The sequence below is a fragment of the Micromys minutus genome (genome assembly GCF_963924665.1).
Source record: "Micromys minutus genome assembly, chromosome: X".
NCBI classification, from domain to species: domain Eukaryota; kingdom Metazoa; phylum Chordata; class Mammalia; order Rodentia; family Muridae; genus Micromys; species Micromys minutus.
The window spans coordinates 13,793,853-13,816,429 of record NC_137970.1 but is presented as its reverse complement, the minus strand read 5'-3'; the positions used below and the strand labels follow the sequence as shown (position 1 = coordinate 13,816,429).

General features: G+C 36.5%; 2 protein-coding genes across 2 annotated transcripts in view; both read left to right on the top strand.

Annotated features, from left to right (window-relative positions):
- The window catches only part of LANCL3 (LanC like family member 3), a gene marked incomplete at both ends in the record, with an annotated part of 117,152 nt that extends 99,895 nt beyond the window's left edge, over positions 1–17,257 (top strand). The window contains 2 exons of the mRNA XM_080910821.1: positions 1,377–1,584; positions 17,098–17,257. Of these exons, the coding sequence (XP_080766947.1) occupies positions 1,377–1,584; positions 17,098–17,257 (368 nt within the window). The remainder of the gene's footprint in view (positions 1–1,376; positions 1,585–17,097) is intronic.
- A 4,517-nt stretch (positions 17,258–21,774) lies between these two features.
- The window catches only part of XK (X-linked Kx blood group antigen, Kell and VPS13A binding protein), a 39,774-nt gene continuing 38,971 nt past the window's right edge, over positions 21,775–22,577 (top strand). Inside the window, exon 1 of the mRNA XM_080910005.1 lies at positions 21,775–21,902. Within this exon, the coding sequence (XP_080766131.1) occupies positions 21,883–21,902 (20 nt within the window). The 5' untranslated portion in view covers positions 21,775–21,882. The remainder of the gene's footprint in view (positions 21,903–22,577) is intronic.

Here is a 22,577-nt window from a genome sequence, read left to right as displayed (position 1 = left end):
AGAGTTTCCTCTGTAGCTTACAAACCACAGAAATCCCCCAGGACAATTCCACTTTGTCTGATATCTCTCGTTTCCCTGACAATGAATGCCATTCACCACATGTCCCAACAGCAACACGGACACATGCCTTAGTTTATACTAGTCACAAGTTTCTACCTGAAGGGAATATGCGATCATTAGCATGTATTTCATATTCCTCCGTGCCAGGACTAGCTATGCAATTTGGGAGACCTAGTACAAGAAACGAAGAACCAATTTAAGGAAGCTATTAATAATCTCAATATAGCAATAGCAAAAAGCTAGCATGGGACCCTTGAGGGGTGAGCTCCTTTGCCCTTGACACTTGCCTTGTATTATGGCCACATAAAAACTTCTTCTCTATTAAGCTGTATATAAATGCCTTGTTCAAAGGCAACAAAAGGTAGAGAGTATCTTAGTGGGTGAGCTCATCAAGATACCTACTCCAGTCAAATCTTTCACTCCCTCTTTTTATAGAATCTTGGAGGGGGCTGAACGTGAATCCCAGTACTACTCAGCAGGTTTAGCCCTTTTTTGCTTCCTGCATAGGAGGGAAGTAGGCTATGCAGGAGGAGGCAGAGTCATCCTGGATCACTAATCTCTTTTACCATGAGCATCCAGACATAGCAACTTGGAGAAGATCATGTCAATGAACAGTTGTCACTTCTTGTGCTCTGCTCTGGCTTCTGTACTAGGGTATCACCTTTGTTGGCAAGTTTTGAAAGAACGTTTCTTTCAACGGAACACCACCCATGGGAAGGGCTCACTTCAAAGCTAGAGTAGACCTCTTATTGAGGTTGTTTGATATTTTTGCACTGTTAATCTTGGAAAGACTCCTAGTTTTACTCTTAAGGAGAATGGTATTGTTAAAAATATGTAAACATTGCAAATTATGAACTTCCATGGGGGTAATTAGTAAGCTGTGTAAATGGCCCTTTCGAACAGCCCTATGTGGATAATGTTTACCAGTATATATGCATTATTGAATATTAAGTCATTTGTAAAAAATAATAGATCATATTAGTTGGTGTACTTCAGTTGAAATGTTTATCTTTCTCCAGAAGCCAGCTCCATGAGAGAATCATCCTGGGAAAAAAAAAAAAAAAAAAAAAAAAAAAAAAAAAAAAACATACTTTCATGGAGAACATTGCATAGTCTTGCTAACAAAAGCATAGGACCTAGAAGCCTTCTTATTGGAGATGTAACTAGGAATGTAAAAACAAAAGGAAAACCAAAGGAAATGCAGTGTTTCAGGCCACGGTTTAAACACTGTGGAGATTCGTGAGGTGTATACCTTTGAGAAACTGTACCTTATTAAATCCTGAAAGTCACCTCCTATGTCTTTGATGTTTTTACAGGAATTGCTTATCTGTTTGCCAAAGCATATCTCATTTCCAAGAAACCGCAGTATCTGGACACATGCATCCGGTGTGGGGAGCTGACATGGCAGAAAGGCCTGCTGAAGAAGGGGCCAGGGATTTGCCACGGTGTGGCTGGCAGTGCCTATGTTTTCCTCCTTCTGTACCGTCTTACAGGAAACTCCAAATACATCTACCGTGCCCAAAGGTCAGCTATTTTCATGTGCATGTTCGTAGAAATCATTTTATTTTCCTGATCTGAGACAAGATCTCACATATCCTAGGCTGGCCTCAAATTTACTACATAGTGAACTATGTCCTTGATTTTCTGATCCATCCTACTTGCATCTTCTGAATTCTAGGATTATGGGTGTACACTGCCACAGCATGTTATGTGGTGCTAGGGATTAAAACCAGAGCGTCTCCTGGGCTAGGCAAGTGCTCTACCCAGTGCTACATTCTAAGTCCTAGTTTTGAAATCTTCATCTAATTAACTTTCTAAGTGGGTAATAGGGTCACCTGACTTCAAATGAGGAAGAAAGAAGCAGAGCAACCAGCTCCTGCAGCCATTTAATTGATATTCCTGGATGCATTGTCTAGGTTTATCTTCCCAAGAATATTCTCTGTAAAAAAAAATCAAGCATGTGGGAATATATAATTTTATCATTCTCACACAGGTGCTAGTGCCTTGTTATCATGAAGATAATGCATAAAGGCCTCTTCCCTCATTCTTGTTAAATATTCGTATTAAAATAAAAAATATTTTACACCATTTGTTTCTAATATTTTAATTATAAAGAAGAATGTTATCTTTTTAGACCCTTGTGGCTGTATTATGCTTTCCCACCTTCTCTCTAGGAAGAAAGTAGGCTACAGAGTAGGCAGAGTTGTTCCGGATTACCAATGTATTTCACCATGAGCATACAGACCTTGCAATTTGGGGGAAATAATTTCTATGAATTGTCACTTCTCTTGTTTCTGCTCTTGGTTTTGTAATGGATACTTTGCTAACAAGTAAATTCATAGAAGTGGAGTTTTTGAACTAAAGGATATATACATATATATGTGTATGTGTATATTGTGTGTATAATTCCTAATTTGGATGAATAATGCTAAATTAACCTCTGTAGTTTATTCCCTGAAGTCCCGATAAAGATAGAAAATCAGATGTAGAACACACAGCATTTTTTTTTGAGTAGAAATCACCCCATACTGATTCCCTGTATACACTGTGCCAGAAAGACTATGAATAGACTGTAAATAAACTGGTAGACAACTGAGCACCATGAAATCAGTATTCCCTTTGAGAGCACTGGAAGCTGTCCATGTAAGTTGTCAAAAGAGGTCTGGAGTTTTCTGTGTGGCACTTAACGTCTTTTAAACTAGGGAGCTTCTCAACATCTTCCATCCATCTGATTTGAGTTCCTTGTATCTGAGTTGGTACTTGGTAGAGCTCAAAGAATAGTCCTCCATTACGGTTGCAAGAATTTCCTTTAAAAGGATATGCTCAGAATCATATGGCTATATGAACATAACTAGTCATATACCTTCCTCATTTGCAACATATGGAAAATAATGTTCATTTCTCAGGGCTATTGGATGGTTTAAATAAGTTAATCCATGAAATTTTTTTTAATTTTATAAACTTAATTATAAGAAGGAACTTGCAAATAAATACAAGAAAATTATTTTAAATAGTGCCTGGAATCTAGTAACTTTATGTAAGGGATAACTATTGTTATAACTATAAAATAGAGTTTTCTCATTCTTAACTTTTGTCTATGTATATATAATACATATTCATACATGTCTATGTGCATATATCTGCATAGACACTCAATTGTGTGTGTGTGTGTGCGCGTGTGTGTGTTTGTCTAAATTTTGGTTCTAGGAATCAAACCCAAGGCTTCACATATGCTAAAGATATTCTTTATCATTATGTCATACCTCAGCTCTTTGTCTATTTTCAATAGGCCCCTATGACTATTATACATATATAAAGTTACTTTAAATGAATAATTTAGTTTACACATGAACATTATTGTTTTAAGCAGCTAAGTAATTATTCAATAAAGGTATACTATAATTAATTTAACTTCTAAATAATAGAAACTTGATATGTGTTCAGTATTTACTAATATAGGCAAAATTGCTTCAAATATTAAATACATATACTATAATCAAAATATACGATATATGCACATTATAGTGATAGAAGCACTCATGTAAGAAATATTTTTAAATTACCATATGCCCTTTCTTATTCCCAGTAATGGGAGTAGAACCAGAGTCTCCTTCATGCATGCAAGCTGGGCAATCAGTCTATCATTGAATACTTGATACCTGATCTAAAATTACAGAATTGAAACCTTTACATTCATCACTGTTTCTTACTCTAAAATGAACCTATCTTTATTTTTTCTCTTCTTCTCATTGTGGTAGTTATATTAATGATTATAAATAACTCTCCCTCAAAATGTGCTGGAAATATGTTTCTTTACAGCTTTTTAAAAAAAAAACTTAACAATCTTTTATTCTACTTTATCTGTATTGATGTTTTGTCTGTATGTATGTCTGTGTATCACATGTAATCCTCATGCCTTTAGAGACCAGAAAAGCAAACCAGATTTCTCAGGACTGGAATTACAGGCAGTTGTGAGCTGCCATGTGGGTGCTTGAAATGAAACCCCAGTTCACTCGAAGAGCAGCCAATGAGCTTAGCTGAAGAGCCATCTCTCTCGCCCCTTTCTTTGCCATTTCTCCACACTGTTTCTAACCTTTTTTTGTTATATGAAAACATTACGTATTGTTCTTGTGCCATTTTGCTACATCCACAAATTCATTCTTCACTTCTAAATTTTCTCAACTACTCTCTCTCTCATTTTTATTTCTCAACTTAAAATTTAGGACCCATTTGTCAGCTTTAAAAAGAGTGCCAGAAAATTTGGCTGTAAATTTCACTAATGTTAAGGGTTATTTTCATGAGAATTATTAAAATATCACGTTCTGGCCCAGAGAGAGAGAGAGAGAGAATGAGAGAGAGAGAGAGAGAGAGAGAGAGAGAGAGAGAGAGAGAGAGAGAGAGAGAGAGAGAGAAATAGATCACCGCCATTAGGACTCAGGACCTGCCCACAGAAGGCTGATCACACAGAAGAGCCTCACAAGCTCTCTCCTACAGGAGCCCAAAAAGATAGAACCAAGACACTGCCATAAAAACTCACTGTCGGCCCACAAAGAGCCAAACACTCAGGAGCAATCTCCCTCCTGAGCACACCGGCTCTCAGACCCACAGGAAAGGCAGGCTCCAGTCAGAGACAACAAGATCACCTAACATCAGAGATAACAAGATGGCAAGAGGAAAGCGCAAGAACCTAAGACATCCTAGCAACATCAAAACCCAGTTCTCCCACCACAGCAAGTAGTGGATTTCCCAACACAACAGAACAACAAGGTTTAGACTTAAAATCATACTTCATGATGATGATGGAGGTCTTTGAGAAGCACATTAGTAACTCCCTTAAACAATTACAGGAGAACACACATAAACAAGTAGAAGCCCTTAAAGAGGAAACACAAAAATATCACTCAAAGAGCTAAAGGAAAATGTAACCATACAGGTGAAGGAATTGAAAATGGAAATAGAAACAGTAAGAAATAATAAAAGAGACAAGCTGAAGATAGAAAACCTAGGAAAGAGATCAGGAGTCACAGAATGAATTGTAAGAGATCAGGAGTCACAGAATGAATTGTAAAAGATGGAAGAGAGGATTTCAAGGGCAGAAGGTACCATAGCAAACATTGACACAACAGTCAGAGAAAATGCAAAAACCAAAAAGCTTCCAACCCAAAATATTCAGGAGATCCAGGACACAATGAGGAGACCAAACCTAATAATAAAAGTTATAGAAAAGGGTGAAGAACAAGTAACATATAAAGGCAGACCAATCAGAATTATGCCAGACTTCTAAACAGAGACTATAAAAGCTAGAAGATCCTGGACTGATGTCATACAGACTCTAAGAGAACACAAATGCCAGCCCAGGATGCTATATCCAGCAAAACTCCCAGTTACCATAGATGGAGAAACCAATATATTCCTGGACAAAACAAAATTTACATAACTGTCCACAAACCCCGCCCTACAAGGATAATAGATGGAAAATTCCAACACAAGAAGGGAAACTACACCCTAGGAAAAGCAAGAAAATAATCGTACAAAAAAAAAAAAAAACAAAAGAAGTAAAGCACACAAACATAACTCTACCTCTAACAACAAAATAACAAAAAACAACAATCACTATTCCTTAATATCTCTTGAGATCAATGGACTCAACTCCCCCAATAAAAAGACATAGACTAACATACTGGATATGTAACAGGATCCAGTATTTTGCTGTATACAGGAAACTCATCTCAGAGACAAAGACAGAAACTATCTCAGAGTTAAAGGCTCGGGGGAAAAATCTTCCAAGCAAATGATCCCAAGGAATGAGCTGGAGTAGCCATTTTAATATTGAATAAAACAGATTTTCAACCAAAAGTTATCAAAAAAGATAATAAAGTACATTTTTTTTTACTCATCACAGCAAAAATCTATCAAGATGAACTCTCAATCCTGAACATCTATGCTCCAAATATAAGGGCACCCACATTCATAAAAGAAGCTTTACTAAAGCTCAAAACATACATTGCACCACACACAATAATAGTGGGAGACTTCAACACCCCACTCTCATCAATGAACAGATCATGGAAGCAGAAACTGAACAGAGACACAGCAAAACTAGTAGAGGTTATGAACCAATTAGAATTAACAGACATTTACAGAACATTTTATCCTAAAACAAAAAAATATATCTTCTTCTCAGCACCTCACAGTACCTTCTCCAAAACTGACCATATAGTCAGTCACAAAACAGACATCAACAGATAAAAAAAGATCAAAATACACCCATGCATCCTATCAGATCACCATGCACTAAGGCTGGTCTTTAATAACAACAAAAACAACAAAAATCCCTATACACATGGAAGCTGAACAATGTGCTACTCAATGATAACATGGTCAAGGAAGAAATAAAAAAAGAAATTAAATATTTTTTAGAATTCAATGAAAATGAAAACACAACATACCCAAACCTATGAGATGCAATGAAAGCAGTACTAAGAAAAACTCATAGTTCTGATCACCTCCAAAAAGAAACTGGAGAGAGCATACACTAGCAACTTGACAGTACCGCTGAAAGCTCTAGAACAAAAATAAGCAGATACACCCAAGAGGAGTAGACTGCAGGAAATAATCAAACTCAGAGCAGAAATTGACCAAATAGAAACAAAAAGAACCATTCAAAGAATCAACAAAACCAGGAGGTGGTTCTTTGAGAAAATCAACAAAATTGATAAACCCTTAACCAGACTTACTAGAGGTCACAGAGAGAGTATCCAAATTAATAAAATCAGAATGGAAAGGGGAGACATAACAACAGAAACTGAGGAAATTCAAGAAATCATTAGGTCCTACTACAAACAAACCTGAAAAATCTAGAGGAAAAAAACAATTTTTTTAGACAGATACCAGGAACCAAAGTTAAATCAGGATCAGATAAACCATCCAAACATTCCCATGAGACCTAAAGAAATAGAAGCAGTCATCAAAAGCCTCCCAAGGGAAAAAAAATCCCAGGACTAGATGGGTTCAGTTCACAATACTATCAGACTTTCATTGAAGACCTAATATCAATGCTCTCCAAACTATTCTATAAAATACAAACAGAAGGAATGAGGGAACACTACCTAACTCATTCTTCAAAGCCTTAATTACTCTCATACCTAAACCACACAAAGAAAGAGAACTTCAGACCAATTTTCCTCATGAACATTGATACAAAAATACTCATGAAAATTCTTGCAACTCAAATCCAAGAATATATCAAAACAATCATTCACTATGATCAAGTAGGCTTCATCCTAGAGATACAAGGGTTCAATATATGGAAACCCAGGGTTCAATATATGGAAACCCAGGGTTAAATATATGGAAACCATCAATGTCATCCACTATATATTATATAGTGTGTATCTCTATCTCTATCTCTAGCTCCATATCTATATTTACCTCTACCTCTACCTATATCTATATCTCTACCTCTGTCTCTATCTCTATCTCTATCTCTATATTTATCATCTATCTATCTACAACCTCAAAGCAAAAATACATATGAACATCTCTTTACATGCTGAGAAAGTATTGGACAAAATTCAAAACCCCTTCATGTTAAAAGTCTTAAAAAGATCAGGAATTCAAGGCTCATACCTAAACATAGTAAAAAAAAATACAGCCAACCTGTAACCAACACCAATATAAACGGTGAGAAACTTGAAGCAATCTCACTAAAATCAGGAACTAGACAAGGCTGCCCACTCTCTCCCTATCTATTTAATATGGTACTGGAAGTCCTAATCAGAGCAATTGGACAACAAAAGGAAATCAAAGGGATACGAGTTGGAAAGTTAGAAGTAAAAATATCACTATTTGCTGATGATATGACATTATACGTAAGTGACACCCAAATTTCCACCAGAAATCTCCTATAGCTGATAAACAACTTCAGAAAAGTGCTGGTTTTAAAATTAACTCAAACAAATCAGTAGCCTTCCTCTACTCAAAGGATAAACAGGCTGAGAAAGAAATTACGGAAAAAACACTCTTCATAATAGTCACAAACAATATAAAATACCTTGGTATGGCCCTAACTAAGCATGTGAAAGATCTGTATGACTAGAACTTCAAATCTCTGAAGAAGGAAATTGAAGAAGACCTCAGAAGATGGGAAGATCTCCCATGCTCATGGATCAGAAGGATCAACATTGTAAAAATGGTCATCCTGACAAAAGCAATCTACAGATTCAATGCAATTCCCATCAAAATTCCAATTCTATTTTTCATAGAGCTAGAAAGAGCAATTTACAAATTCATTTGGAATAACAAAAAAAAATCCCTAGAATATCTAAATCTATTCTCAACAATAAAAAAATAAATAAAAAATAATAAAAAAAAAAAACCTTCCTGGAGAATCGCCATCCCTGACCTCAAGCTATATTACACATTAATTGTAATAAAATCTGCATGGTACTGGTACAGAGATAGGCAGGTTGATCAATGGAACAGAATTGAGGACCCAGAAATGAAACCACACACCTTTGGTCATTTGGTCTTTGACAACAGAGCTAAAAACAATCAATGGAAAAAGGAGAGCCTCTTCAACAAATGGTGTTTGTTCAAATGGAAGTCTGCATGCAAATCAATCCTTTCTTATCTCCTTGTAAAAAGCTCATATGCAAGTGGACCAAAGGCCAGCACATAAAACCAGGTACACTGAAACTAATAGAAGAAAAAGTGGGGAAGAGCTTAGAACACATAAGCAAAGGCGAACATTTCCTGAACAAAACACCAATGGCTTATGCTCTAAGATCAAGAATCCACAAATGAGACCTCATGAAATTGCAAAGCTTCTCTAAGGTTAAGGACATCCACAAGAAGACAAAACAGCAGCCAACAGATTGGTAGAGGATCTTTATCAATCCTACATCTGATAGAGGGCTAATATCCAACATATACAAGGAACTCAGGAAGTTGACTCCAGAGAATCAAATATACCTATTAAAAATGGGGTACAGACATAAACAAAAGAATTTTCCACTGAGGAATACCAAGTGGCCAAAAAGCACTTAAAGAAAATGCTCAACATCCCTAGTCATCAGGAAAATGCAAAAAAAAAAAAAAAAAAAAAAATCCTGAGATTCCACCTCACACCAGTCAGAATGGCTAAGATCAAAAACTCAGATTACAGCAGATGCTGGCAAAGATGTGGAGAAAGAGGTACACTCCAACTGTTGGTGGGGTTGTAAGCTGGTACATCCACTCTGGAAAGCTGTCTGGTAGTTTTTCGGAAAATTGGACATAATACTACCTAAAGACCCAGATATTCCACTCCTGGTCATATACCCCAAAGATGCTCCAACATATAATAAGGACACACCATGTTCATAGGAGCCTTATTTATGCCGAAGCTGGAAAGAAACTTAGATATTCTTCAACAGAGGAATGGATACAGAAATTGTGGTACATTTACACAATGGAGTACTACTCAGCTATTAGAAACAATGACTTAATGAAATTCCTAGGAAAATGGATGCATCTAGAGAATATCATCCTGAGTGAGGTAACCCAGTCACAAAAGAACACACATGGTATGCACTCACTGATAAGCTGATATTAGCCCAAGAGTGCTCTGAAAACCCAAGGAACAATTCACAAACATCATGAAGCTAAGATAAGGAAGGCCCAAATGTGTGTACTTCAGTCTTTTTTAGAAGGGAAATACAACGTTAAATAGAGGTGTGAGGATTGAAAAAAAGATCATTCAGAGGCTGCCTTGCCTTAGGATCCACCCCATATGCAGCCACCAAACTCAAGCACTATTCTTGTTGCCAAGTACTTATTGGCAGGAATCTGATATGGATGCCTCTTCATAGGCTCTGCCAGAGTCATACAGATACAGATGAGAATGCTTGCAGCTAGCCATTGGACTGAACACAGGGGCCCCAAATGAAGGAGCTAGAGCAAACATTGAGAGACATATGATTCCAATTGCATATGTAGCTGAAGTTGGCAATGCCTTGCATCAATATGAGAAGAGGCCTTTGGTCCAGGGAGGGCACCTTTTCCTAATGTAGGGGAATGCCAAGTTACTGAGGTGGAGAGGGTCATTAGGAGCAAGTTCACCTTCCTGGAGACAAGTGGAGATAGATGGGGGAGGGGAGCGGGGTGGGGGAAGAGGATAACATTTTAAATGTAAATACAGTCCATGGGAGTTGTGAAGGGTTTCCTTGGTTGATAATGTTCTTCCCATAAGGTTGCAACCCCTTTCAGCTCCTTCAGTCCTTTTAGCACCTTCATTGGCATCCCGGTGTTCAGTCCTATGGTTAGCTGCAAGTATGCTCAGCTGTATCTGTATGACTCTGGCAGAGCCTCTGAGGAAGCATCTCTGTCTGGTTCCTGCCAGTAAGTACTTCTTGGCATCAGCAATAGTGCTTGGATTTGGTGGCTGCATATGGGGTGGATCCCGAGGTGAGGCAGCCTCTGGATGATCTTTTCTCCCATTCCTGCTCCTCTATTTATCCCTTTATTTCCTCCCGTTCTTCCTTCTAAGAAGGACTGAGGCATCTACATTCTGACCTTCCTTCTCTTTGAGCTTCATAAGTTCTGTGGATGGTTTCTTGGGTACCCTGAGCTTTTTTGGCCACTATCTACTTATAAGTGAGTACATTCCATGAGTGTTCTTTGTGACTGGGTTGCCTCTCTCAGCATGATAGCTTCCAACTCAATCCATTTGCCTAGGAATTTCATAAAGTCATTGTTTCTAATAGCTGAGTAGTACTCCATTGTGTATATGTACCACAATGTTTGTATTCATTCCTCTATTGAAAGGCATCTGGGTTCTTTCCAGCTTCTGGCTATTATAAATAAGGCTGTTATGAACATGGTAGAGCATGTGTCCTTGTTAGATGTTGGAGCTTCTTTTGGGTATATGCCCAGGAGTGGTATAGCTGGGTCCTCAGGTAGTACTATCTCCAATTTTCTGAGCAACTGCTACACTGATTTCCATAGTGGTTGCCGGCAAAGATGTGGAGAAAGAGGAGTGTTCCTCTTTCTCCACATCTTTGCCAGCATCTGCTGTCACCTGAGTTTTTGATCTTAGCCATTCTGACTGGTGTGAAGTCCACCAGAGAACTTTTACAGCTGATAAACACCTTTAACAAAGTGGCTAGATATAACATTAATTCTAACAATTCAGTAGTTTTTCTCTACTCAAAGGATAAACAGGCTGAGAATGAAATTAGAGAATGACACACTTCACAATAGTCCCAAAAATATAAAACACCTTGAGGTGACCCTAACCAAGCAAACGAAGGATCTGTATGACAAGAACTTCAAGTCTCTGTAGAAGGAAATTGAAGAAGATCTCAGAAGATGGAATGATCTCCCAAGCCCATCGATTTGAAGGATCAACATAGTAAAAATGGCCATCTTGCCTAAGGCAATCTACAAATTCAAAGCAATCCCTATCAAAATTCCAACTCAAATCTTCATAGAGTTGGAAAGAGCAATTTGCAAATTTATTTGGAATAATAAAATTTCAGGATAGCAAAAACCATTCTCAACAGTAAAAAAAAAATTCGGGGAAATCACTATCCCTGACCTCAAGCTGTATTACAGATCAATTGTAATAAAAACTGCATGGTATTAGTACAGAGACAGGCAGGTAGATCACTGGAATAGAATCAAAGACCCAGAAATGAACCCACACAACTATGGTCACTTGATCTTTGACAAAGGATCTAAAAATGTTCAATGGAAAAAGGACAGCCTCTTCAACAAATGGTGTTGTTTCAACTGGCAGTCACCATGCAGAAGAATGCAAATAGATCCTTTCCTATCTGTTTGTACAAAGCTCAAGACCAAGTGGATCAAAGATCTCCACATGAAACCAGGTACACTGAAACTAATAGAAGAGAAAGTGGGGAAGAGCTTAGAACACATAGGCATAGGGAAAAATTCCTAAACAGAACACCAATGGCTTGTGCTCTAAGATCAAGAATCAACAAATGGGACCTCATGAAATTGCAAAACTTCTGTAAGTCAAAGGGCAATTTCAAAAGGACAGAACAGCAGCCAACAGATTGGGAAAAGATCTTTACCAATCATACATCTGATAGAGGGCTAGTATCCAATATATACAAGAAACTCAGGAAGTTAGACTCTAGAGACTCAAACAATCCTGTTAAAAATGGGGTACAGAACTAAACAAAGAACTCTCAATTGAGGAATATTGAATGGTTAAGAAGTACCTAAAAAACTGATCAACATCCCCATCAGGGAAATGTAAATCAAAACAACCCTAAAATTCCACCACTTGGCTAATTCTTGATCTTATAAGAAGTATTTTTATAATTCTCATTAGCATTAAAATTTTTAATTTTATTTCTAAGCTTATTATAAATGATTTTTCCTCAAGCCTTTATATTTTGGGCTATTTATTGCTGGTGTCTATTAAAATGTATAAAACATATTATTACTGTTTATCATTGGTGTCTATTTTTCATGTAACTCCCCACTGTACCTTGTAAATGTCTAAGTTTTTGTCATCATATACTGTTATTATATATTTCATAGACATTACTGGTTTCTTTCTTGTTCTACCAGTTCTCTATTTAAGTCCATTGAATTATCTAAATATATATGCACATTATGTGTAATTAATTGTGACTGTAATGTAACAAATTTTGTGAGCTATAATAACATTTTATAAAATGTATAAATTAATAAAAATGATGACTGTAACTTTCTTGCTCACAGGAAGTCATAGTCTTTTTGGTTTTCTCTTGCAAGAGTTCTCTACAATAGTGCATCCCCATAGCGACTTTTAATAATAGGAGTGACAGAAAACGTCATTGCTTTTATGCTGATTATACTAGAAACCTTCATTTCACCATGATCTTTTATATTTACTTTTGATAATGTCTAGGATGTTAGAATTGTACTCCTATGGTTAAGGTAATCCATTAGATTTCCACTATGACTGAAGGTAAAGGCCAAAGTCTACCCTTTGATTCAGAAGTCCTTCAGGACCTAGGCTCTCTTTCCCTTTGATTTTATATTCTATTCTCTTTCTCACTGTTCTTTCCACCATGTGGAACTTCTTGTGATTCCATTAACATGTTATATATGGTAGACCCCAATCCCTTTTAAACTTTGGTTCTCTCCATTTGTAATTTACAATTTCTACCTATGTCTCCTTATTTCCTAGTGTGGCTACATTTAGCTTATAGGCCCCTTTACCTATAATGTTCGCTTTATCTGTATGTTTCCTAACTCTTTAAATGTTTAAATAACCCAGAAAGGTCTTCTATTTATAACATATTCAGTACTCAGTGTTGAAAATAAAATAAAAATATCTTGTTATTTGCCTACATGCTCTGAACAGACTTGTGAGTCTTCTATTTGTTTTCTGTAATGATGCAGGCCTGTAATTGTAGCTAATTAAGAGGCTTATGTGGGAGGATCATAAACTTGAACCCTTCCTGTGCTATAAAAGTGAAGACAAGGGCCATATGGGCAACTAGTGAGACCCTGTCACCAAAGGTACAATTGACAGGTAGAGATATGGCCCAGTAGTACAGTGCTTGCTTAGCATGCAAATGACATAGCTCTATAACACGATTCACCAAAATCTGACCTGTTGTTTTCCAAAGAAATCAAAAGAAAATCATTAGGGCATAATCTAGGACAATAGGTTTCATCCCTTGAACAAGTTTTATCCTATCCGAGGTCCTTTTGCCCTAAAACATCTATTTGAAAATATTGGACAAACCTCTCTGTTGTCTGGCCAATGTGAGTGTTTAGAGATGTAATTATAACATTTTGAATTCCAGAGCTTTCTATAAAATATACATTTATCATTCACAAATAGAAGATTGTAAAATGCAGGTAATAATTCAGTATTGTTTTGGCATTGAATTTTGTTGCTCTGAGTAGCAAACTTTATATCTCATTATATTTCAAAGTTAAGTATGATATAAATTGTTTTTTCTAGCAATCCTATTTCTGAAAAACCAACTAGTTTAATATGTTTTGATTTCTTCTCAATAGAGCATCTATTATCTGTTAGTGGCTCACAAACTCATGCAATGGCTCAACCTAAGATGTAGGTCTCTTTAGATGGCTTTCTGGTGGTTGTCCACAGTGAGAAGGGTTTTTCAGCTGTTGATACATTTGACATAGTTATTTGATACCACATTGCTGTGATGTCTGTGACTTCAATATATATGATGGTCTTCCTAGTGCTCTTTGTAGTTGTCAAGGGACAGTAACATTTTCCCCTTTTCTTTTTTTTCCCCCCTTTTCTTGTTTGTCATTTCAGGGAAAAGATTCTTGGTTTTGTTCATTAGTTTTATTTAGTTTTTTTTTTTTTGCTTCCTACAAATTTCTGCCCTAGTTTCCCAATATTACTTTTCTTTTCTTAAGATTCATCTACTTATTGTATATATATATATATATATATATATATATATATATATATATATATATATATACACTGTACTTGTCTTGTATGCTGTCACTGTCTTCAGACACACCAGAAGAGGGCGCCAGATCTCATTACAGACGGTTGTGAGCAACCATGTGGCTGCTGGGAACTGAACTCAGGACCTCTGGAAGAGCAGCCAGTGCTCTTAAACACTGAACCATCTCTCCAACCCTCCAATATTCGTTTTCTCTTGTAACTTTTAGATGACTTTAAACTTAGCATATGGAGTAATGGGTTTCATTATGACACAGTCATGCACATGTATCATTATACATTTTTCTAATTCAATACTCCTGTACTGTCCGCCAAGGTGTCCATTCTTCATGGTTATCTGGCTCCCTTTCCCCCACTCTTCCTTCTTTTGTGTTATTGTCTAGAGCTTAAAATATGTAAGTAGATAGCCTCTCGGGATCAATTCATAATAATTTATAAAGCCATTTATAATGACGGTTCTAGCTCAGGTTTTTAAAAATAAATTTTTTTATATGTACTGTGGCCTATAGTGTCCATTCCTTTTGGCTCTATAATTGCCATTTATGCTTCAATTTTGACTGAGAATTCTTTGGGAAATTAGTTGGTTAATTTGATTTGCAGAATATTGGGCACAGTTTTGAAACAATAACTTTCACTTTACTATTGACAACATTTTTCAAAAACGAACAATGTTGTGCAGTGCTTAGAAATTATTTTTAAAAGCACAGAAGATGTTCATTGTCTCATCTGTAGGTAAAAAGTGCAGGAAACCATGGTTTTAGGGTACGTTTTCTTTCACAGTATGATGGACTGGTTTTCTGTTATACAGATATTCTGTCAAAATACATTTACACACAAAGTAAAAATGTAGTTTCCTTTTATCCAGTGCTTACTCATTTGTGAAAGCTTGTTATGTATAATATAACATAAGACCAATACCTCAATTCAAAGTTCTTTATCTTTAGGTGGCTTTAAGTCTGGGGTTTGTGTGCACATTCAATCTGGATTATAATTGCTCGATGTTATGATCTTTAAATGTTGAGCATACGTAATAATTCACAGCACGTTATCAACAGCGACACCTCTGCAGTTGGTAGAAGTATTCTCATGTTCGATTACTTTTGGTGCAGATTGTGAGAAATACAGTCTATGTCTTTTAGTACTTAACAATGTTAGTACCTAATAGGCCACCACTAGATAGTGCTGCTTATTGGGCTAACAAATGATGCGTGTGACTGTGCCAAATGTTTGGGTTGGTTTTAATTTTTTTAACTGGTACTGGGCTTGTAGCTCAATAACAGAACATGCCCAAGGTCCTAGCTTTAATCCCCAGCATCTATAAAAAGCCCAAACAAACAAAAATAAAACAAAAAGAAACAACAACAAAACCCCAATCCACTACCTATGCATTGCTATAGTTGAGTTCTTTTAGAATTTTACATATTGTATTTTATACACTTGAGGACAATTCTGATATACTCAGACTTCCAAATAAGTCATCACATTCATAAGATGCAGGGTCCCCAGAGTCATTTCTTAATTCCTAGTTATCACTTAATTATAAATACTGAATTGATTCTTAAAACACCTTATTTGGGGGCCGTTTAAAAGTGTAAAATCCTATTTAAATGGTTACACGTTCAAGAAATCAGTTGGTAGAACATTGGAGACAAATGGAATTGCATTGTCTTTCCTCCCTGTGTATTTTAAGTTGCCTGCAACAATTCCAAGCATTCCATAAAAGATTAAATAAGTAATTACTCTTTATAGGACCCCTGTGTGGCAGCAGTGATCTAAATTTATGACAGTACCAAGTCTCAGGTAGACACCTGTGTCAGAATTGGTGATTACATTTGTTGCTGATGAGAAAAAGAATAAAAACAGTTAAAGAAACAATGACATAGGCAAGAGTACTTGAAAGGCTACAAAATGCTTTTAATCGAGCTTGTAGAGGTCGGAGGTCAGTGTTGTAAAGGTGATTTTCCTAACAATAATGCAGCATAGTAGAATTTGCTATTTGTTGGCATCATATAAAAAGTTGCTTGTGTTCTTACCATTCATCTTAGTCCTTTATTGCCCAAAGCAGATTATGTAAAATCCGGCATATTTATTTTCAGCCTCTGCTGTCTGTCACATATAAATGAAACCTAGTTCAGAAAAATATCTCTCCAGAAACACAGTATACTTAGATTCCTTTTTTTTAAAGGAACAGTGCTGTATCAGTTTGCTTCAGTTCAAGTTAAAGGAAAGTAGGAAGATTTATGCTGAGCTTTTCTATTTCTAATTATTGGACAGTGGAAGGAATAGAATTTCAAAAAGAAAATATTAATGTGCTTTGATTTGCAACTCCTAAAAACAGTTGGATTTGTATGACAACAAAACCATTTGCAAAATATAAACATTCATATAACTAACCATTTTTTTTCTCCAGAGAATGGAGTATTCTTAAATTAATTATATATTTATGATGAGAAAATGACACTAAAACCTTTAACTTCATGAAAGAATAGCCTCCCGTGTCTGGTCATATGGACATATTTGTATTGAAAGTGTTTACATTTGTATTGAAACTGTTCACATTTTCTTCTTCTTCTTCTCAGGTTTGCTCAGTTCTTATTCTCAGAAGAGTTCAAAGCCGGTTCACGGGTCCTTGAAAGCATATACAGCTTGTATGAAGGCTTCTCGGGGACTGTTTGCTTTCTCATCGATTTGCTACAGCCCAACCAGGCTGAATTTCCTCTCTTCAGCGTCTTTGTTTAAAAGGTTCCATCTCCCCTTGCAGTTGGTGTAAGTCCCCTGAGATTTCCTGAGCCTCCTCTAGGCAGTTTTCCACATAATCCACATCTGATGGTCTCATGACCATCAGCCTTCCCATTGCTGCCAAATGGATGAGACGAGTCTGATGAGGACAGTGGGGTACCAGACTGCAGAGCGAGCCTGCCAAACCAAGATGCCGCAACTCATCTAAAAACCACCGATTTAATGTTTCAGGGGAGAGATGTCCAACCCAATTTCAGAGAGAAAGGGGGAAAACATTCAGTGTTTTTTTTTTCAGTTCATGAAACAAAAGACAAATGTGAGCTGGAGATGACAGGGATAAAATGACAAGACTTTCAAAACTGAACAGCAGGTGTGACGATTTGTGTGTTTGCCCAAGACCCCTAAACTCAGAAGCGAAGACAACCTGAATCTAAAAGGATTTTGCCATGTTAAAAACTCTTAGCAGGGATCAAGTGTAAGGATGAAGGGCAGGCAAAGCAGTCATTGGTTGTCCTAGGACTTTACTTACTGAAATTCATAATTCTTTTCTGAGTGTAGATGTGTGGAGATGTATGTGTGTGTGGGGGGGTTATTTCATTTTATTTTTGACTACTATTCTGGGCACTTTCTAAAACATATCATAATTTATTTTGAACATTGAAATTTGAAGCTGCCTTAGGCCTTAGGATATCTCTTTTCCTAGTTTCTTTTTTTTCCCTAGAGCTTAGAATAGTGAGATTCGGGTCAGGAAGGAGTGTAGCTTAGTGACAGGGTCTAAGCTCACTAGCTTAGTGTGTAGCTCCTTTAGTGTACATAAGGCCCCTTGGCAAGCAACAGAACAAAGCAAAAGACAACAAAAACATCACAAAAAGGATACAGAAAATGTATACCTAGCAAATAAGTGTTAATACCATGTGTTTGTCTCAACTGGAAGTGTGACCTGTATGTTGTGTATGTCAGTAATTTTTTCAAATGCCTTTATCTTTGTGATGTCTATGAAGCTATTACACTGTAAAATATGCTTTCAGTGAAAACCAGTCATCTCCCACATAAGGGTAACTTATCACGAAAGGAAGTCATTTCTGTATCTCATAGAATTCTGTGAAATACATGGGGTGAGAAAACTCGAAGTGGTTCTAGGAAGAAGGTTGCTCCATTTCATCCTAGTACATTAGGAGTGGACTGAACTCCCTGGCTTGTCACCTCACCTTGTAAAACAGGGGACACACTAGAGATTGGTTATCATGCCAGTTGCTTCTAGTTATCATATATAGTTTACTTCTGCTACAAATGCAAGTTATGAAAATTTTTCGCGTCCATAGTGGATTGCTGATCACTAATAGGAGCAGCTGTCAATATACAGAACATGAGATTTCCGCAGTCCTGATATTTAACCACTGAAGTTCGGACATCATGTCAAGAAGACAGCTGTACCGTATACAGTGTCATGATTTATAGTCATTAGATATTTGGATATGTTTCTATACATAAGTATGTGTGTGTGTTTGATGCACATATATCCCCATATAAACGGAAGCACTATTTGAACTGTAAATAGACTTCTGCTTCCCAGAAACATTTGTGTGTGTGCTGGCGTATGGAGCTGTATGAAAGTGGATTTGTGTGGGTTTGGATGCATGTTGTATGTGTAATCCTATTTTGGAAAAGAGGGCCTCTCATATTCATAAGATTCTCAAAGAATCTTACCAAAGAAAAGAACAATCCTTTTTATACTGTATGGCTCTTTGTATGTTTACAATCATCAACATGAACTGGGACAAAATAATTTTTGTAAAATATGTACCTTGTTGGCTTAGTGTCCCATTTTCATACCCTCGGATTTCAACATATAAAATTGGCTTCAATTGCTTATCTATGGGCAAAACAAAAACTGAAGTAGTTCCTATATGGACTCTGCCTGTGGTCATAAGTTCTTGACTGGAAGTGCAATCTCCCTCCTTACTTTGTAAAGAAAAATTTATTAAAGAATTGGGACTTTAGGGTCTTACATATAGATACAGTTCTTTCGAAAGGACCCAAATATGCTCCCTCTTATGCTTTCAGAAATGAAGAGTATTACAAAAGAATGAAGATGGGGAGTGCGTTTATGTGCAAACAGAACTCACACATAGAGAATAATGCACTTCTGCTGGATTTTCTTCATATTTTTTGTGTATTCTGTATTCCTCAATGTATAATCTCGTATCATGTGTGAAGTAGTTAAAAATTAGCAATCAGGTAAAAGAAGACACAAATTCTATACGTGTCTACTGTCTTTGCAACAGTCCTTATTACAACATATTTTAATGGGATGTCTGATACCATCCCCTGATGTTTTAATATCTCCGTGTAAGTGGAAATTATCAGTAAAATAAATTATGCCACTGAATTTGCTTCAAGTTGAATGTAGTAATGCTTATATGTGGATATATTCAAATAAGCAGATTGATTCAAATAATCAGTCTTGTCTCCATCTATTAGGACTTTAGTATTTTAGTAGAGGTGTCTTCTGAAGACTGTAGCAACAGTAGACACCTTTTGCTCTTGAAAGTTCAGTATAAATGTATTATGTAGGTGTTCTGTAAGTAAAAGTGGAGCACTCTTAGTGCAATAGTGTAGTCTCAGAATCTGGGAAAGGACAATCCAGTCTCTAATAACATAAGAGCTTCTCTAGCTGGAAACTTCTTGGGGAGCTTTTTGAAGAAGGTGGGTCTGAATTTTAGTCTCTTGGATGTAATGAAACTAAACAGAGCTTTTAAAATGTATTTTGCAGACTTCAGTGAAACATGTTGAAAAGCCATATGTCGGTGGGGAATGGTCAAGCATTATGTGCTAGAGAGAATAGAATCTACTTTACCAAAAAGGTTTTCATTTCTGCACACTTTACACTACTTATAAAATATAATTGTATTATTATTGGGTTAAAATGCTCATCTTCCTAATGGTATATTTCACAAGCAGCAAACACGTGCAATTCCATAATCTTTTAGTAAACTGACATTAACATTATAGTATAACCGCTTACACTTAATTGTACCTAAGAATAACCAAGCACCATCGTTTAATGAACTATTGAATTTTGAAGACTACTCAGTAAATGAGTACTGTTGATAAAGTTGTGCTATTTGCTGTATTTTTTTTCCACAGAATTATAAGTAAAACAAAAAATTATAAAAGATAAACTAAATAATAGGAAATATTATTAGTACTTTTAAAATCCTTTTAATTTTTAGTAACATCAAATTCAACATGATATCTGTTATAGCTAGCAAGAATTTTGAGATACTCACACACCAGTTGAGAGGCGTTGTAAGAATGCCTTTTTTGGCCAAAAATCAAGTTCTTTAACTTTTTGCTAATTATTCTGTTTCCTTAGGTGTACTTTGCACTGTTTAAAAAAATATACCTGTAGCAGCTACTTCTAAACTTAGTGCGGAATATTTTGCTAAGCATTTTACTATATTAGAACATATCTTACAATGGTATTTTCTAATAAAACCAAATTATCAAGTATTCTGACATAATAATTAATATGATTATACCCAAACATCACCTTCTCTCAGTCTATTAATATATGTGAATTTTTTTTTTAAAAACTGAGTTTTGGTCCTGATGAGGAAGTATATTACAATATATGACATTGATTTTTTTTTCTTTTTAATGAAAATATACTCAAGTGTTGGGCAGGGAAACTAAGCTATGATTGTATATGTTCTTCTCAAGGATGAAATGGCAAATGACAATTCAGAAAGACACAGTCTTTGGGATAAAGCAATGTGCAGACCATGACCAGAAAGAATCAACTTCTAAATGCTCATCAGCATTTAGCTCCTGTTCTCTGTCGTTCCAAGTACAGGAAGGACAGTTGTCGGTTGAATTTGCTTCGGTTTCACAGAGGGGGTTGGTAACGGTCTACTGCATGATGTAATGAAAGCTCTTCAGAAGCAAAACAGACTCAGAAACTTAGTGATGCACCTTATTATTTTTTTACCCACTGTTACAATCTCGCCAAAACCCTGTGATCTTTCCAGTGTGCTTTCTGTGGTCGTTCTGTACTGTGGGAAATAATCTGCCACAAACTGGACTTTATCGTGTTGCAAGTGATGTCTCTGGCTTACTGCCTTCCTGCTTCACACGGTCCACTTAATAATGTAAAACCTGTGATCATCCTTTGCCTTAAAGTCAGATGCTAAATGATTTCTGTGTTCTAATTGATAATTCTTAGCTTCACTGTTAATTTTCCTTTAAAGCTAATGATGGTGTTAAATAAAATATTACACAAATACTCTGTGGAGTACTGCTGTCGTTTTTGTTTGTGACTGTGTATATCTGGATCCAGGACATGCTGGCCTGCTGGGTTTTATAAATAGGCCTTCATAATCCTTTTGGAGAAAGGGCCTGGTACGTCTCAGTCCTTGGCTGAATTCTCCCCTCAATCCTTATAAATAGATTTCCCGATGACATTCTGCCAACCAAGTACAACAGCACAGCTCTCATCCTCTCCCTTTAGGAGTATTCTTGTCTCGGTATCTTAGGAATCTTCAGGTTTTATTTGTATTTCTATCAGTTTTCCAAAGTAGAAAAACGCCCAAGATGCCTGAAAATTAAAATCACCCAACTTCTTCATGGAAAATGACCTCAGAAGGTGTGAGGGTGTGTGTTGTTGGGGGTGGGGTGCGGGGGTGGGGTGCGGGGGTGGGGGGTGATTTCAGATGGATGTCCAAAAGGTTGTCAAATGTTTAGTGAATGTACCCAGGACCCGCATAGGTTACACCCAGACAAAACCCCAGCAGTGAGATGAGGAAGTGGACACAAAGTCTGACTCCAAACAAAGAAGGCTTGAGACATGCTTAGAGGTGGGGAAGTGGGGATCCTGTTTGTTGTTGTTGTTTTATTCCAATTGAGTTTCAGTGAGTTTATCAGGTAGGAGTAGTGGGCCAAGTCAAAAGGGACTCTGTGTTTGTTTTCGTCTGCACTTTTTGTTTCGTTTTGTTGGTGTTAATATATATATATATATATATATATATATATATATATATATATATATATATATGTATGTATTTTATATATACATATATATGTTTATATATATATATATTGTCTTACCATTTGCCCTTTTAGGTGTTTTGTTGTTGTTTTGGGACAGAGCATGATGTTTGGTGGGTAGGAAGGTGAGTAGGATCTGGGAGGAGTGGGATAGGGGAAAGATTCAGAATATATTGTATTAACTCCTTTAAATAAACAGTGAATGAAAAAAAGTATGTTAGTTGTAGGGTTGGCACACCAACAGAGAGAGGTATGCGTTGGGCTAGAAAACTGT